Here is a 17130-nt window from a genome sequence, read left to right as displayed (position 1 = left end):
TCGAGGACCCTCTTCAAGAGAAAGCACAAGAAACATATGCAAACCTCAGAAAAAGACATGACAATGCGAGCACATCTGTTGGGGCCCTTCCCAGGTCCTTGAAGGGTAGCACGCCTCTATGCAGAGGAACAGTCCTACGGCTCAACGGCCATCTGAGGAAACTGAATGGAAGGTGGATCTCAGGAATCTGGCACTTCTGTGTAATCGGAGGAAGCAAACTTTCCTGCACAGCACCAAAGGAGTTAAAATTACCCAAGAAAATCAGGCAAAAACAGATGAGTGGCTTAGACTGGCTGATTACTGTTGTAACAATCTAATTGGACAGGGGTAAAATACAAAGCAAGTGTGTGCCAGTTTTTACAGAAAACATATGGGAACTTACCTGGGGAAATTTGCCTTCTCTTAAGTAAACAAGGAGTCTTTTCAGGTATTTTGAGTTGAAATTGAGAAGGACATTTTTAATTATAGAGAATGTAGAGAAAGGGTAAGTCACTGGAGAAAGATGACCATAATACACTAATATTCGACTTCACTCTGGGTGGAAGAGACGAGATCAGGAGTTAAATTTTTACACACAAAGGACCCACTCTACAAGGGAGGAAGGAAGGAAGGGAGGGAAAAAGGAGGAAACAGAAGAAAAACATCAGTCTCTATTTGAATAAGCTTACATGAAGAACTTTTTATAAAAGAAAGATTAACAATGTTAAAGAAAATTAATGTATTGCCCCAAACGTGGCTCCTTAAAATAAAATAAAAACGAATATGAAATGTAAACTATCATGGCCTGGCTCCCTTTTCTCTCCCAGATGCCCTGTTCCATGTCTGTAAGTGTCTGGGGCAAGCAAATTCATTGGCACTGTCTTTCTAGCTCTGAATTCCAATTGTAGACAAGTAAATGCGTTGCACAGAATGTAGAGGGGTAAACTCTGGTAGGTATTGGTGAAGCAGGAAAGCAAAATCACAAAGGGCAGCACCCCTAAGGGAAGGTCTTTGATCTGTAGTGCAATAAGCTCAACCCTTTAAGTGTCCCCTCTCCCTCTCTCACCCCACACTCAACTCTCACCCAGCTGGTTGGACAGCTTCTCCTCTCCCCAATTGTTACTGAAAAGAGAATGGAAAGAGCAAAGATCACACAATGATCAAACAGGTCAGGCTCAAAATCAGTAATGGTGATTCCAGAATCCCTTGGGAATAATAAAGTAACAGAGGGGGCAGGAAGAGAGTCAATTAGTACATTCCCAGGCAAGAGAGAGCGGAGGCCAAGGAAAAGGATGGAATTAAACACCAATTGTACCAGTCTTCCTACTTCAATGTTATTCTTCACAGATACAAGCAACCAAGACAAAGGTATAAAATTTGTGAGAGTGGCATGGGCCCTATAACAAGCTCTACCTCTACCATCTCTCCGTGATCCTGAGTGAGGCATCAGAGCCTCTCTAGCCTGCATTGATCTTAACTATAAAATGAAGAGTGAGGAAAAAAAAAAATAATTCCTGTGAGTCCTTCCCATGTTAGCATTCTAGAACTCTAAGAACAGCATGGTGTACATAAGAATATGGACTATGGAGCCACATGGTTTGGCTTTGCATTCCAGCTCTACCAGAACTAGCTGTCTGACTCTGGGAAAGTTACTTGATCTCTCTGTACTCCAGTTTCCCCACACGTAAGAGATGAAAAAAATATTACCTACCTTATGGAGCTGTCCTGACTATAAAATGTTGTGTTAGCTATAATTATGGCCATGAGCCAATTTTCCAGGCAATACCTTTCAGGTACAGGCCACTGTGTGGTAAATCACCTTTCTGAAAAGTTCTTCATCAGTGAGGCAAACAACTGCCCACCACTTCCCTTCCTAGGCCAGATGTAGACATTTATGAAACACATAATTCTCCTATTAGTTTGGATGCAGCCTAAGGATCCTCACTGAATCAAGAACTTACACAGAAAATAGTCAGCCACATCTTAAATACAGATAATACTGTGTTCCTTCATCACTACTTCCATCCCATAAGGTTCAAACTGGTTCAAATGTAGCACCCTACAAAAACATAGTTCTTGAGAATGCCTTTTGATGGAAAAGAGAACAAAAGAGAATCCCTGACCTGTGGCTGGTTCACGACTACTGAACTCTGATATCCAGCTACAAGGACCACAGCTTCTCTAGAAACATTTATATAGTCATCTAAGGAAAACAATGGCTAAATGCAGATGAATGGTGTTATTTGATACTATTTGGTAAAGACATTCTTCTAAAAAATGACAAGTTTGTTCAACAACAGTGCAATAAGGCCAAACAAGACTTTGGAAACAAATTTTTCATGATGATGTGGTAGGATGAACAGAACAGGGAGCCCTTTCATCAAGCAAGGTCAATGTTTAGCAAATTGGATTTGGCAAGAACCTGAGGATAAGAAAGGGGGGAAATCAACTTCTTCACATGCCCACCTCCTGCTGGACTTCACCTCAAGGTAATCCCACACTCATACACTCAACACATCCAAAATACAGAGTCTCCTCTTCCCCATCTGTTGTTACTCCTGTGTTCCCAAGCTCAGCTGAGACCAACTCCAGCTCCCACGCACCTCTCAAATCAAGCGCTACCTTTGCAACTCTCCTACATTAGCACCTGGCTAACTTGGAGTAACTGCCTCTATTCTTGCCTCTCACATCCATCCCCCAATCAAATCCCAGAAAAATTTCCCGCTTATAGCCCAAAAGCTTTCACATGCAACAACATGGATGAATCTCAGCAGTATTACACTAAGAGAAAGAAAGCAGACTTAAAAGTTTACATACTGTAGGGGCGCCTGGGTGCCTCAGTGGGTTAAAGCCTCTGCCTTCGGCTCGGGTCATGATCTCAGGGTCCTGGGCTCGAGCCCTGCATCAGGCTCTCTGCTCAGCGGGGAGCCTGCTTCCTCCTCTCTCTCTCTGCCTGCCCCTCTGCCTACTTGTGATCTCTCTGTCAAATAAATAAATAAAAATCTTTTTAAAAATTTTTTAAAAAGTTTACATACTGTATAATCCCATTGATGAGACATTCTGGAAAGGGCATTAACTCCACAGGGCCAGAAACCAGATCAGTGGTTGAGAGGGTGAGAGGAGCGCTTAGTTACTCAGAAGCACTGAGGATTTTAGGAGGTGATATCAATGTTCTTTGCCTTGACTCTGCTGCTGGTTACGGGCCTTATATCAAACACATCAAACTATACACTAAAATGGGTTCATTTTACTCTATATAAATCCTACCCTAATATAAAAAAAACTGGGGAAAACCCCAAGGACTCTTCCATTGCCTACAGGTTCCATGGCACTGTTTATCTGTCCCATCTTGCCTTCCACATTCCAGCAAAAATCAACTTTTTCAAATGTCCTGTACTCTCCCTACACAAGCTTCTCACCACTGGCTCACTCTTTAACACAGCTTTTCCCAATTAACTCCTAAGTCCTCCAGGCTGCCTCCCTGTCTCTCCCACCCCTCAAATTCCCAAGCTAATTAAGTTGGATGCCCTTCCCCTAGGCTCTCATAATGCCGGATATTTACCGATCACTGCATTCAAAGAAATGTATTACATATATTATACACATACATTATGACATAATAATCTGGTCTTTCATCAAATAACTGAAGTGTGAAATGACCGTGCAAGTTGAAACCACACAAAGCAATCTCAATCATCAAATCTCAATCATTAGGAAAATTATTATTTTTTTGCAACCTCTAACATGTTTTGTCAGAGCATTAAAAACTATCAGCTATATATGCATAGGAAAATGAAAAAACAAACATTTATTTAGTATACTGTAATTTTAAGTATTCAAAGCTTTGAGAATTAAAAAGTTTCTTCTTTTATTTTATTTTTTTAAATATTTTTTATTTGTTTATTTGTCAGAGAGAGAGATCGAGATCACAAGTAGGCAGAGAGGCAGGGAGAGAGAGAGCGGGGAAGCAGGCTCCCTGCTGAGCAGAGAGCCCGATGCGGGGCTCGATCCCAGGACCCTGAGATCATGACCTGAGCCGAAGGCAGAGGCTTTAACCCACTGAGCCACCCAGGCGCCCCCCAAAGTTTCTTCTTTTATTAAAAAAAATCAAGTGTCATTCGTAATGCCATCCCTTCACTGTGTAATTTAAAATACCAAATGAGCATCTTTTGATCCCTTGGTGAAGGGGTACACTTCTATGTTTGAACTAGCATCCAACATTTGATCCTCTGTGTTTTAGTGTCTTGCAGTATTCCTCTGAGGAATTCCTTTAACGTGAAGTTTTTGGCCAGCATCCTTTCCTTTGTTAGGTCTTCACCCTTTTAGTCACAGCTACCTTCCTAATTTGTCCCAATTACCCTTTGCTGAGCTCCTCTGGCTACATGTATGGAGTGTCTACAACAGTGGCAGTGCTGACATTTACATGGTCAGGTATTTTTTCCAGAAATCTCTTTGTAAGTATTATCAACTCTTCATTTCTTTGCTGCAACCTTGATCTTTGTCAGCCAATTCCCTTTTTGCATTACCCATTCTTATGAAATGTTATAATGAGACAAGAAGCAACACAGCTACATGCTTTGCTGTCTGTTCAGGACCAAATAACACGGTGTGCTAGTTTGACTATTATACAATTATTCACAGCTAACATTATAAGTGAAATTTAAACTGTGTTTTTTGGAAACTGGTGTTACTTAATTAACTATAATAACTGAAAATTGTGCATATGGAAACTGTGCAAACTAAGAATTATTTGTATTTATAATAATTTTAGAATTAATCAATTGGCTCACCACTGAGACAAATTTAAGGAATTGGAATTTATGCCCTTCCCATCTATACCTTCTAGCTTATAGCATCACAAAATGAAGGCAACTTCCTAACAACTCAATTCACAGTCAAGTCTAACAAATTAGAGGAAATAGTCAGATTATAATCCAAACTCAGTTACAAGTAACAAACTTATGAAGTGATGCTGTGCCTCTATGACTTCCCCTATAAAATACAGTTAAATAACAGTTCCTTCTTTACAGGGCCATTGTGAAGACTCTAAAGAAAAAACAGACTTTAAAACGCACTTTGAAAAATTCAACCAAATACCATCACATCAAGTGTACACTTAGTGTGCACCACACACTACCAAAAGATCTTTTCATTAAATTTTCTCATATAATTCTCAAAATAGCCTACAAGGTAAGTAGCATTATAGTCTCCATTTTATAGAAGAATACTAAAGCACTCTCTGAGAAGTCAAATAACTTGTCCAAGGGTATGCAAATAGTGAGCAGTAAAGCCTGTTTTTGAGCTCAAAAATTATAACTCTATATAGATCAAGTTCTTCAGAACTTTTTCACTTTTTCACTGCTTTCTCAGACCACAGAAGGACATGGTTATCGAGAAAGGTAAAACACTGAATCCTAGAAATTGAATAAACCCAATTCACTATGACTCAATATAGGATCCAGTTCTATTGGGACATTTTCTGGCAAAGGGAAAAAGATGCACAATGTCCAGAGATCCAAGGGGCTAAGCAGAACTATAAAAGGAGCAAAAAAACTAGGTGGGAGAATTCAAATATCTTCAATTATTTTATGCTAGTTAGTAGAAACAAAAAAACCAAAAAAAAAAAAAAAAAGAAGAAACAAAATTCATTTCACAAGAATAGTGAGGGAATTATATTTATCATGAGTGTATAAAAAATCAAGAGTGCCATAAAAACAAGATATGTAGAACCAACAAATTTCATTGACATTTTCAGTAACACTGACACTGAACGTTAATAACATTGTTTGTTAAGGTCTGATTTCACAAGGAATTCCATATGGAACAGAAACACTAGAGTCTAATAAGGATGTATGATATGAAAGCAACAGAATTAGTTAAAAACAATAAGTAGATTCCTCTCAAAATATAGTCCATTCAGAAGGACACATTTAGAACATTTGTATCTCCTTATGGGGTATTAAGTGAGAAAGAGTCTTAGTACAAAGCAGTCCTAATTATAATTCATCTTGGGAAATAAAGTGAGTTCTCTTTACTGAACAGTAAAATATACTGCAAGAGGGGGCTTAAATATAGCAACAGGACTGCCAACAAAGAGAGACAGCAAATAAAACTTATCGCCCAAAGGAATACCAACTAAAAACTGAATAACTACTCTAATAATACCCAATACTTCTTTTCTCCTCTTATCAATCCTAATAATCCAAAGCAGAAAAAAAGTTGCTAAGCAAAGACTATCCAATTTACAAAGAACAGAAACAAAATAAATTAATACAAACCAAATGTAAACATGTTTGTCCCATCACACCTTCACCAAGGTTCCGTCACTGGTGAAACGAGATGGTCAACAAGAAGACTTCACTGGCAGAGGTGCACCTGCTTTGGGAAGGGGCAGTTTAGTTTTCAATCCCACCAAAAAGGAGAATCTGTCTTTTACGTCCTGAAATAGAAAATACTTTAAATGATACATAGTGGGTTGTGTGACTTACAGATTTTAAGAACTACTTCACAGGGATGCCTGGGTGGCTCAACTGGTTAAGCTGCTGCCTTCAGCTCAGGTCATGATTCCAGGGGCCTGGGATGGAAGCCTGCATCGGGCTCTTCGCTCAGTGGGGAGCCTGCTTCTCTCTCTGCCTCTGCCCGCTTGTGCACTCTCTCTCTCTCTCTCTCTGACAAATAAATAAAATCTTAAAAAAAAAAAAAAAAACTACCTCACAAATCTGAAAGGAAAATAATAGAAGGAGCATGATAAAGCATAGAAGCATTTTATTAGATAGAAATTGGGCTGGTCCCAGGTAACAGAAAATCCAGTTGATTTTAAACAACTAGTTGCCTCACAGAACAAACAGGTAGTCAGGGTGTCAATGATACCAGCTCTGCCTTTCCTATCTCAGTGTCCATCCTCATGTTTGCTCACTGCCTTGGTAAGCAGCACAGCCAAATTCCAAGCCATCATTTGCTTTTCATTTCAGACAGGAGACTTTCACTACCCTCTCCCTGAAGACTTCCTCTTACAAATTACTAGCCAGAACTGAGTCACATGCCCACTCTTAGACCAACCATTGCCAAGATAAATAAAATCATCACGACTTAGACTTTTCTTATTTTAATCATGGGTTGTCTCTTATCATTGCTAAAATCAACGGCTTGCTTATTCCCATTCCCCACCCCAGACACTTGCAAAGAGAGAGGTGGGATGGTTCTCTGCGTAGACATCACTGTTGACCTCAATTGTTTTTAAAGATTCATATGACATCTGTAAAAGTGCAGTTTTATGTCAAGAAGTCAACAGTTAATGTTGATCTATTATGTCAATAGATCAACAGTTAACACCACTATCTAGATCTGATTCTGAGTTTACAGAACACTCGAACGTAAGACAACGGGGACACCAGAATGCAATGAACTATTTTTCTAGTTTGATGAGTAAGAGCCAGCAAAGCAGCTTTTAAAAAGTACAATTTCTCAGCTAACATGAATCAGAAAAAAACGTGTCAGTTCTTTTCAATTTTACAATTCCCAATATGATCCAGTTGAGCAATCCTATCCAACCTCACCTCTCTACTCTGTCTCCACTTAGGGAATGAGGGGATGAGAAAACATACAGGGTAGTAGTGTCAATGGCTCCATTTTTTTTTTTTTACTTAGCTGTCTTTTCACCTAGACAATTTTTGCCTTTCTAGGAAAGCACTGAAGGTCAAATTGTAAGAGATTATCTGATTAAAAAACACCCCCATGCAAGATCTTCCTGTATTTGGATTTTCAATTACAGACTTACAATGAAGGAAAATTCAAATACCTTCAAAAACTCAGAATGCAATGGTCTTTGATGGCATAGGCCATTCCTTCTGCATCTTTATAGACAGCATTAATCTTAAAATTGGAATCATTAGACTGACCCTTACTCAAAGTATGACTACAAATTCATGAAACTTTTCTCATATTTAAGATTTTATTTATTTTATTTAGTTGAGAATAAGCGAGTGAGAGAGAGAGCGTGCACACAAGGTGGGGGGTAAGAGGCAGAGAGAGAACCAAACTCCCTGCTAAGCAAAGAGCCAGACACAAGGTTCGTTCTCAGGACCTTGGGATCATGATCTGAGCCAAAGGCAGACGCTCAACTGATTGAGCTATCTAGGCGCCCCTAAGATTTTATTTTTTAAGTAATCTCTACAACCAACATGAGGCTGGTCACAACCTTGAGATCAAGAGTTGAATGCTACACCTACTGAGCCAGCCAGGCACCCCCATTTTTTCCTAAAGTAGGCTCCACACCCAACAGGAAGCTTGAACTCAGGACCCGGAGATCAATATCACATGTTCTACTGACTGAGCCAGCCAGGCGCCTTGAAACGTTCCTCATTTTTAAACTACACTGTATTACATACTCCTCCTTGAACACATCTCATCTTTCCCTTTGTGCTTTTTGGGTTGTTCTTGCCACCTTAATACTTGCCTTGCCAATTAATGCTGTAATTTCTGTCATTAGAATTTTGTCAGATGAAATTCAGGGTCTGTCTCCCATGCCCCCTTTTCTTCCATGCCCAGGCAGGGTCCAAGGCTTTGAATCATTCCTCACAGGATTCACCCACTATCCAACTCTCAACCACTCTGAGTCTTTTAATAGATCCAAAAGAGATGCAAGCTCTACAAAAGTCCCCAAAAGTAATGAGACCAAAAGGTCAGCTGACTAGGGCTGAAAGGAGGACTACTGCCTATATCTTCCCTCACTTATTTCTTTTTTTTTCCTATAAAACAGTGCAGGTAGAAAAGAATCAGCAAAGAAATTGGCAAGGCTCAAGAGAAATGATGAGGAGGGCTCCACATCTGACTGGTTTCTTTTTATTCCTGAGATATAGGATCTGTACACATCCACATACCACAGAACAGACACAAAAGAATTCGGGCTTTTTTTTTTTTTTTTTTAAACACACTCCAAAAGTCACTGCAATACCAGAAACATTTGGGAGACTGAGCCATGTGATGACAATTACAGGAATCCTGGAAGGGAAAAGAATGCTCAGGGAAGGCCAGACAGCCCTGTATTATAAACGCTACTTCAGCCCCAGAGTCCTCCCCACACCCTCCACATCACTGCCAGGGAGAGGAGGCTGGAGACTCTATTCCACAACACTGCCCAGACAGCACTCGATGAGAAGCATGCTCTCACACTGCTCCATGATTTTGGTTTGCTCAGTTTCCTTATCCTTTGAAGTAAGACACTTCCTGATGGTCAGGAGTTTGATTCCCAAGGATGTGAGACTTACAGTAGAAAGATAACTGAAAAGGCAAACCACTGAACATACTAATATGACACTGAAACTTTTTTCCAAGTTTCTTTATTCCCTGAATCAATCCTTGTGGAATTTGGGGTAGGGGGCTGGGAGGTTAAGAGTTGTAGTTGGGAGGAGAAAAAGAACAAATATTTACCAAGCACCTCTCAGAGCAAGCTGCTTTCAGAACTAAGAAACCTTGCAAAGGAGACAGCATCTGGGTTTAATGACAACTAAGGCTCAGAAAGGCAATGTGCCTCATCCCAAAGCTCTTAAGAAGGCAGCAGGCTGGAATCCCACACCAACCTGACTCCAGAGTCCACACTCTTTCTAGGAGTCTACACTGCCTGAGACTGAATGCAAATACATCAGAGTCAGACCTGGTATAACACAAACAGGCATTCACCAATCACTCTTACCAAAGCACAACTGACTTTCTTTCTTTCTTCTTACATAATTCATATAAAGTATAAAAGTGAGTTACAGGTAATGCAAATAAAGTAAAAAAAAATTTGTAAAAAATTTTAAAGATAGCTATTAATCTCCCCAGAGAATAGGTAATGCTATTCTCATTTGGTACATTTCCATCTAGCATTTCATATATATATATATATATATATATACATATATATATGTATACACACACACACACACACACACTTTTTTTTTTTTTAAAGATTTTATTTGTTTATTTGACACAGAGAAAGAGATCACAAGTAGGCAGAGAGAGAGGGGGAAGCAGGCTCCCCGCTGAGCACAGAGCCCGATGCAGGGCTCGATCCCAGGACCCTGGGATGATGACCTGAGCTGAAGGCAGAGGCTTTAACCCACTGAGCCACCCAGGCGCACCCCACACACAATCTTCTTATGTGCCACAAAATTGGGGTCATACTATCTACAGTTTGTCAGTTTGTGTCCACTTCTTTTCAACTAATATATTGGCGTATATTTCCATGTCACTAGAAATTCCTCAAAAGTCTGATCTTTTAAATAGTTTCATTAGATGGGATCTCGTGGCTCAGTCAGTTAAGCGCCTGCCTTGGGCTCAGGTCATGATCCTGGGGTCCCCCACATGGGCTCCCTGTTCAGCAGGGAGACTGCTTCTCCCTCTCTTTCTGCCATTCCCCCTGTTGTGCTCCCTTGCTCTCTATCAAATAAATAAAATCTTTAAAAAAATAGTAATTACATCAGAATATATTTCATAACTAAAGTCTTCCAAATGAAAGCTCTGTGCTGACAGATTAGGAAACTTAAATACTTGAAATATTACATATTCCATGTAGATATCTACAGAGACAAGGAAGTACAGGAGAGTGCAGAGCCATGAATCATGATTCCACAGAACCCCTGCTATTAAAAGGATATAGTTCAACAGAATCACATTTGATAAAGCTTCATAGGTTTGAAATATTACTAACCCATTAATATACGTAAAATGTACAGAATTCAAAATTAGGATTACAAATTATCAATTATCTTTTGCTAATGCCTTTCATGGGTCTATATGGAAGTGAAAGTGCCCAACATTGTGGAATTTTCTTTAGATAGAATCATGATAAATTGAGTACCTGTTTCCATTTATTAGCAAAAGCTTCTCCAACATGGCACACACCAAAGAACCGTCTATCTTACAAAGCCCAGCAGTGGTAGTAATGATAGTAATACTAAACAGGAAGAGGACAGTAAGTAAACAGGAAGAGGACCATGATGATCGCTTTCATTTTTTTTTTAAACATTTTATTTATTTATTTGACAGAGAGAGATCACAACTAGGCAGAAAGGCAGGCAGAGAGAGAGGATGAAGCAGGCTCCCCACGGAGCAGAGAGCCCATTGCAGGGCTCTATCCCAGGACCCTGGGATCATGACCTGAGCCAAAGGCAGAGGCTTTAACCCACTGAGCCATCCAGCTGCCCGACAGCTTTCATTTTTTTAAGTCTTATTCCATGTCACTCACTGTTCCTTGGATTTAATTCTTGGATTTAATTTTCTTGGATTTAATTCTTTCTAAATTCCATAAGGTAGCTACTTTTCTTATTCCCATAAAGTAACAAGCAACTTGAACCCAGAAAACTTGAATTCAAATCCATTCTTGGCTCTAATAATTTGTAATAGTTATTTCTCTCTAGATATCCAATTCTCTACTGTATAATAGAAGGGCTGGGGCTGACAGCATTGTAGATTAAATGAGCTCTCATGTACTATGGATTTGACTATCACCTGAATATATATATGTGCCCCTTGGGGGCAAACACATATCACTAAATAATCATGTCACTAAATCTCATTATGGGCTCACCATCTTTCATAGCATAGCACACCAGGAAGTTATAAACAATCAACACATGTTAGCTTTAAAAGTGAAACCTCCTAGGGGCACCTAGGTGGTGCAGTAGGTTGTGTCTGACTCTTAGTCTCAGCTCAGGTCATGATCTCAAAGTTGTGAGACTGTTCCCCGTGTTGGGCTCCTCCCTCAGTGCGGAGTCTGCTTCAGAATTTCTCTCACTCTCCCTCTGTCCCTCCTGCTCATGCTCACACGCTCACTCTCTTTCTCATATAAATCTTAAATAAAAGTAAAACCTCCTTGGCAACAAAAGCCCAAAACCTAAAGCTTCGTAATTCTAGAAATTTGAACCCCATGATGAGCACAATCTGTCAATATCTGATATCCAGCTGAAAACTCTTGAGGGACAGACGTTTCCTCCCACCCGTGAAAGCTGGCTGACCTAAACAAAAATACATATTTATCAGCAACTGTCCAGGATAACCAAAACAAAAGGTCTACCAGGGTGGGGCATGAAAATCCGTATCAAGTCCCAGGAAAGAAAGGAGAGCTATCCCATCAAAGAGAAGGCTGCCTCCAGAAGGAAAGTGTGGGATATCCATCAGAGCCCTGGGGAAAGGCGTCCAAATCCCGATTTTCATCTACTCTGCTTCCATATATTAAGCTAATGTTTTAGCTCTATGAAAGTAATTACCAGCTCTGCAACCCATCAATTCACCCTGAACATTCCTACTGATTTTTTTCTTTGGTCTCCAGTACCCAAGAATCTCTTTCATTGATCTGGAATTATGAAGGAAAGATTGGTTGTTACTAATTTCTTTCAATTCTAAATTTCTGCCAAGTCATTAGGAAAAGAAAATGAATTATTTTTGAGTATTTTAATGGAACCTATGGGGGCTAGAGTAGGCATAGTCTCTGAAAAACATAAGATTAAAGCTATATATCTTTGACCTCCCCTCTTCTAAGCAGAATGGACAAATGCAATTTGGCTCTAGGCTGTGAACTCAGGGATGTGATCCAAATCACCTCCATTCAAAGTTAGGTAGTCTGCCAAGAATGGTTTAGTCAATAAATGAAACGTATATGGAGTTACAAAAAAATTTCATATATCCCCTAATGGCTTCTAATGGAAGGCATTATTACTATCCCCATTTTACAGATAAGGACAACAAAGTTCAGAGGTTAAAAGTACGAGCCCCAAGATCACACTTAAAAAGTAACAAAGCAATCTTCTGGGCTCAAACACCAATTTTCTATGCAATTTTTTCAAATAACTGTAGCATGTTATGGTCTAAAGAAGTTCCCCCAACTAGAAGTAACATTCGAAACTTTATGAATTGTAAGAGGAGCTTAAGTGCATTTACCCACAGGCAGGTATTCATTTTGCACTGTCCACTAAACTATAGAAACATGATAGAGGAAACGATGAAATTACCCCACGATTCCTCTCACTGCCTTGTGAATCCACTTCCACTGCACAAATACACTGAATGGGCATTACACATATAATGAACATATGTTCACAGAATACACACACACAGGAAGTAGTGGGTAAAGACCCATGTGGCAGTAATGACAGTGGTGAGCCCTTTCTGCCATTTAAGTCCTAAACACAACTGCTTCCTTTGGTCAACAGCAAACCCCATGAGAAGGTTGTCTGTGAATGTAGGTACTTCCAATCCAAACAGCAGGTAGCTATGGAAGCTATATAAACATCAACAGGGCTTTTTTTTTTTTTTTTAAGATTTTATTTATTTGACAGAGATAGATCACAAGTAGACAGAGAGGCAGGCAAAGAGAGATAGGGAAGCAGGCTCCCTGCTGAGCAGAGAGCCCCATGCATCCCGATCCCAGGACTCTAGGATCATGACCTGATTTGAAGGCAGAGGCTTAACGCACTGAGCCACCAAGGTACCCCAGGGCTTTGTTTTTTAATTGCCTAGAACCAAGGTTCCAGTTTCTGCAATAAATAGAACAGGCAATGTTTGACTCCTTAGGCATGTGAAAATCTGCTAAAATACACATATGCCTTTTCCTTTGTTCAGATTCTAAATGCAATATACTTTAGCTACAGAAAATCTTGAAAGCGTAGAAAAGCATGAACAAATTAGGGGTGCCTAAGTGGCACAATCAGTTAAGCACCTGACTCTTGGTTTTGGCTCAGGTTGTGATCTCAAGGTCATGAGACTGAGCCCTACAGGGGGCTCCATGTTCAGCCAGAGTCAGTTTGGATTTTCTCTTCCTGTTCCTCTCTGCTCCTCCTGCTCATACTTTCTCTGTCTCTCTAAAATAAGTAAATCTTAAAAAAAAACAAAAAAAAAAAAAAAAACAGAAATTAGTCATAATCCCAGTACTCAGAGGCAACAACTGATGACATACTGGCCTATTTTCTTCCAATTTTTTTTTCCTGACTGCTAGACTATTAAAATATTTCCTTTTCTACAGAAAAAGAAACTAGTTTCTTCAGACAAGAACAGGAAAATGTAGCTTAGAAAAACTAAATTCCACTGCATTTATAAATAAATTGAAATTTCTTGAATAAAATGTTAATGATATAACTACAGGGAAAAAAAAACTTAAAAATCCTTTGGAAAAGCTCAGTAAGGTCACAATCTAATACCTCCCAGTACTACACCCACCAAAACAAAAGAAATAATAATCTATAATGAGCATAAATAGGTACTCATGTGAAAGCTGGTTTTATTTTTTCCAATCTTTATTTTCTAAAATCCTTTTTTTTTTTTTTTGCACTGCAATTATTAACTGTATTAAGTAGGCTGGCATATTGAATATCTTAAGCTGAAGGAATCTGAGAAAATGGCACAATCAGGAAGGTTATGCTGACCTTCTCCTGGCCCTTCTTACTGGAAACAGGCCATAAAAGGCCATATGCAAGATGCCTTCCCTACACCAAGAGGAAAGGTGTATCCCTATCTCCAAAGAAAAAGGGATGCAGAGAAGAATTCTAACAGGCCTTGCTAAGTTTCCTCTGGTTTACTATAACTACCTCATATTCTTACCCTATCACCTTCCTCCACAACTGTATACTCTTCATCAAACCTAGCATAAAATACTCGGGTCTATTTCTTTGGGTCTTCATTTCTTACAAAAGTCTCCATGACACATAAAACTTACATTAAATAAATTTGTATACTTTTCTCCTGTTAAGCTTTTTTAGTTTAATAAATTTGTATGCTTTTCTCCTGTTAAGCTTTTTTAGTTTAATTTTCAGACCCAGTCAAGGACCCTAAGAAGGTCAGGAAAACTTATTCCTCCTATATAATCTTATCAGTAAGAAAAGGAACTTCAGCTCACCTAAAGAAGAAACTACGTAGAGAGGGGTATAAAGTCCTGTTTCCTTCTCAAAATTCTACTTCTGGAGGATGCAAAGGAAATATCATCTAAATATGATTTATAAGCCTTTTCTGCACATGCATATAACCATATATAACATGTATACAATTGTGTCCTCTAATATGAAACAAATAGCTTAAAAGTAAGGCAATTCATGCCTAACAAAGTCCAAAGCAATCTGCTTTTCACATCCAGAAATGGAGACTCAAATGGAACCTGTGACCTTGGTAAAGCTAAGAACAGCCACTGGAACATAAATCTATTTTGTAGCAATTTCATTGATCATGTATTTCTAAGGTACTTATTTAAAAAGGGATCACACAGAACCAGTACTTTTGTACTAGTTACTACTAGATAAACACAAATCTTAAATAATCTTCAGTGCAACAGACCTGGAATTTTATTCCCCACAGCGTAGTGATTTTAAATGCCCTGTGACCCTCTTAAGCACTGCCAACATCAACATCTGGTACCTGGCACAAAGAAAATAGATTCTAAGAGGGTTTAAAAAAAAAAAAACTTTCATTTTCATCATGTGCTTCAAACATGTTTCTAAGGTAATTCTCTTTCCCCTCCTTCTGATACACAAAAAACGAAACTATCCTATCAGGCACCTGTATCATGTTTTTGGGAGACGGGAAAAATAATTGCCAACAATTCAGTCTTAGCTAATGTTCTCTTATCCTTCCCCGGAAGAAGAGATTACATTCAATATAATCGAGGTCTGAGAACTGACTAGATGAAAGAAGCCAAAAAATGATTGTAATTATCTCCCCACAAACCTATACACTTGCAAAAACAACTTCAAAATTCAAAGCATAACTCCTACAGTTCTGTGTATTTCTCTCTGCTACTCTCTTCTTCCTCCTGTACTTTCTCACATAAGGCTTTTTATGACCTTCAAATCCTCCAAAGATTTTAGCAAGAACAGTGATCACACTACTGGTAATCAATATACTCAGTACCTTTCAATGCAAACAAACTTTACTGGAGAATTTAAAAGAATTCAAGCTCATTAATGAAACCATAAATACTAACCTAGGAAATTTTAAGGGACTTTTAAAAAATAAATATGGCAATGAGCAAAACTGACCACACTTCACAAAGAACTGAATAAGAAAACAGTGGGAAATAAAAGCTAAAATATTTTATTCTAAGAACCCTCTTTAAACAGAAATGGATAAAAAATTAATACTGTCTCCCAATTATAAATTAGTTGAAATAAAGCAACAATCCTTTATTGTATAGCTTTAAGACAGTTGTGAAGGCTCATTTCTATATAAACTTCTTCCTCTCTTTAGTTCTGGCTCAAGTCTGTAGTTACCATTACATAAGTAAAACAACCCATAAAAGTTTCCTCTCTATTTCAGTATCGTCAACTCCTAACACAGGAGACATGCAATGGGCAGTCCACAGCTAATGCATCAATACTTTTCACAAGCACTCACATTACCAAACGCCTGCTTAGTATCTGAAATAAAACGACTATCTTCCACGTTAAGAAATTTTCTCAAAGGAAAAAAACATGACCATCATTCATTTCTTAGCCAAACATACTCAAGGAAACTCAGCATTGGGGCTGGTTAGAGTGCAAATATATTAGCAAGTGCCTGTCATGTTGAATAGCATGAAGAAGAGAGATAGTAATTATTGCCGAGAAACCATTAGAGGGCTCCTTAGTAAAACAAGCTGCCCGAGCAAACTAATGGACCAACAGTCCACTGCAGTGTCTGTTCCTATTCCATTTAGCTGCATGTCAGTCCTATCAAATCATCTGACACTTGCAAATGCAGGCAGGCTCAGTACAATTAGCAAGATCCCCTGCTCCCATGCCCTTTCACTGGGGCTACAATAAGCAGCTACATTTGTACAGCAAGAAGTAATTTCTTGATTGTTTGTGACACAGAGATCTAAAGCCCTTCCTCTAAGGCAAATGCCCACTGGTCTCACTCCAATAACAGAAGCTTCAGACCCTATCATGTTTGTAGGGGAGAAGCAACTCTCAGAGTAACAACAACTTGCTTCACGCTCCCCATCTTTCTTCTTCTTTATCCATCTCCAGCAAGACACTTTCCAAATCCACCGGCAGGGACCAAATTATGTCACTTTGAAATTCAAAGACCAAGATCATGATGGGCTCTGCACTCCACATGTGAAATATCTTCAGACCTAGAGATTCTGCTGGAGCCAGATGACGTTCCTGAGAAGAAAGGTGAAATTGTGCAAAGCCAGTATTGTATTTC

At 39.1% G+C, this 17130-nt stretch overlaps 1 protein-coding gene across 7 annotated transcripts in view; it reads right to left on the bottom strand.

Moving 5' to 3' along the window:
- BNC2 (basonuclin zinc finger protein 2) overlaps window positions 1-17130 on the bottom strand; it is a 431681-nt gene that overhangs the window by 347229 nt on the left and 67322 nt on the right. For 2 of the 7 annotated variants that reach the window (XM_059143448.1, XM_059143449.1), the window contains exon 1: window positions 6258-6389. The exons of 1 other annotated variant lie outside the window; for it this stretch is intronic. In XM_059143448.1, coding sequence (XP_058999431.1) covers window positions 6258-6281 — 24 coding nt within the window. In that variant the 5' untranslated portion in view covers window positions 6282-6389. Of the gene's footprint in view, window positions 1-6257; window positions 6390-17130 lie in introns of those variants that run through there. 4 more of the 7 variants (XM_059143440.1, XM_059143444.1, XM_059143442.1 and 1 more) reach the window with 2 other exon arrangements.

This window comes from Mustela lutreola, chromosome 12 (assembly GCF_030435805.1).
Source record: "Mustela lutreola isolate mMusLut2 chromosome 12, mMusLut2.pri, whole genome shotgun sequence".
Classification (NCBI taxonomy): Eukaryota; Metazoa; Chordata; class Mammalia; order Carnivora; family Mustelidae; genus Mustela; species Mustela lutreola.
The sequence above is the reverse complement of the archived record's forward strand: the minus strand, read 5'-3'. Positions and strand labels throughout refer to the sequence as shown.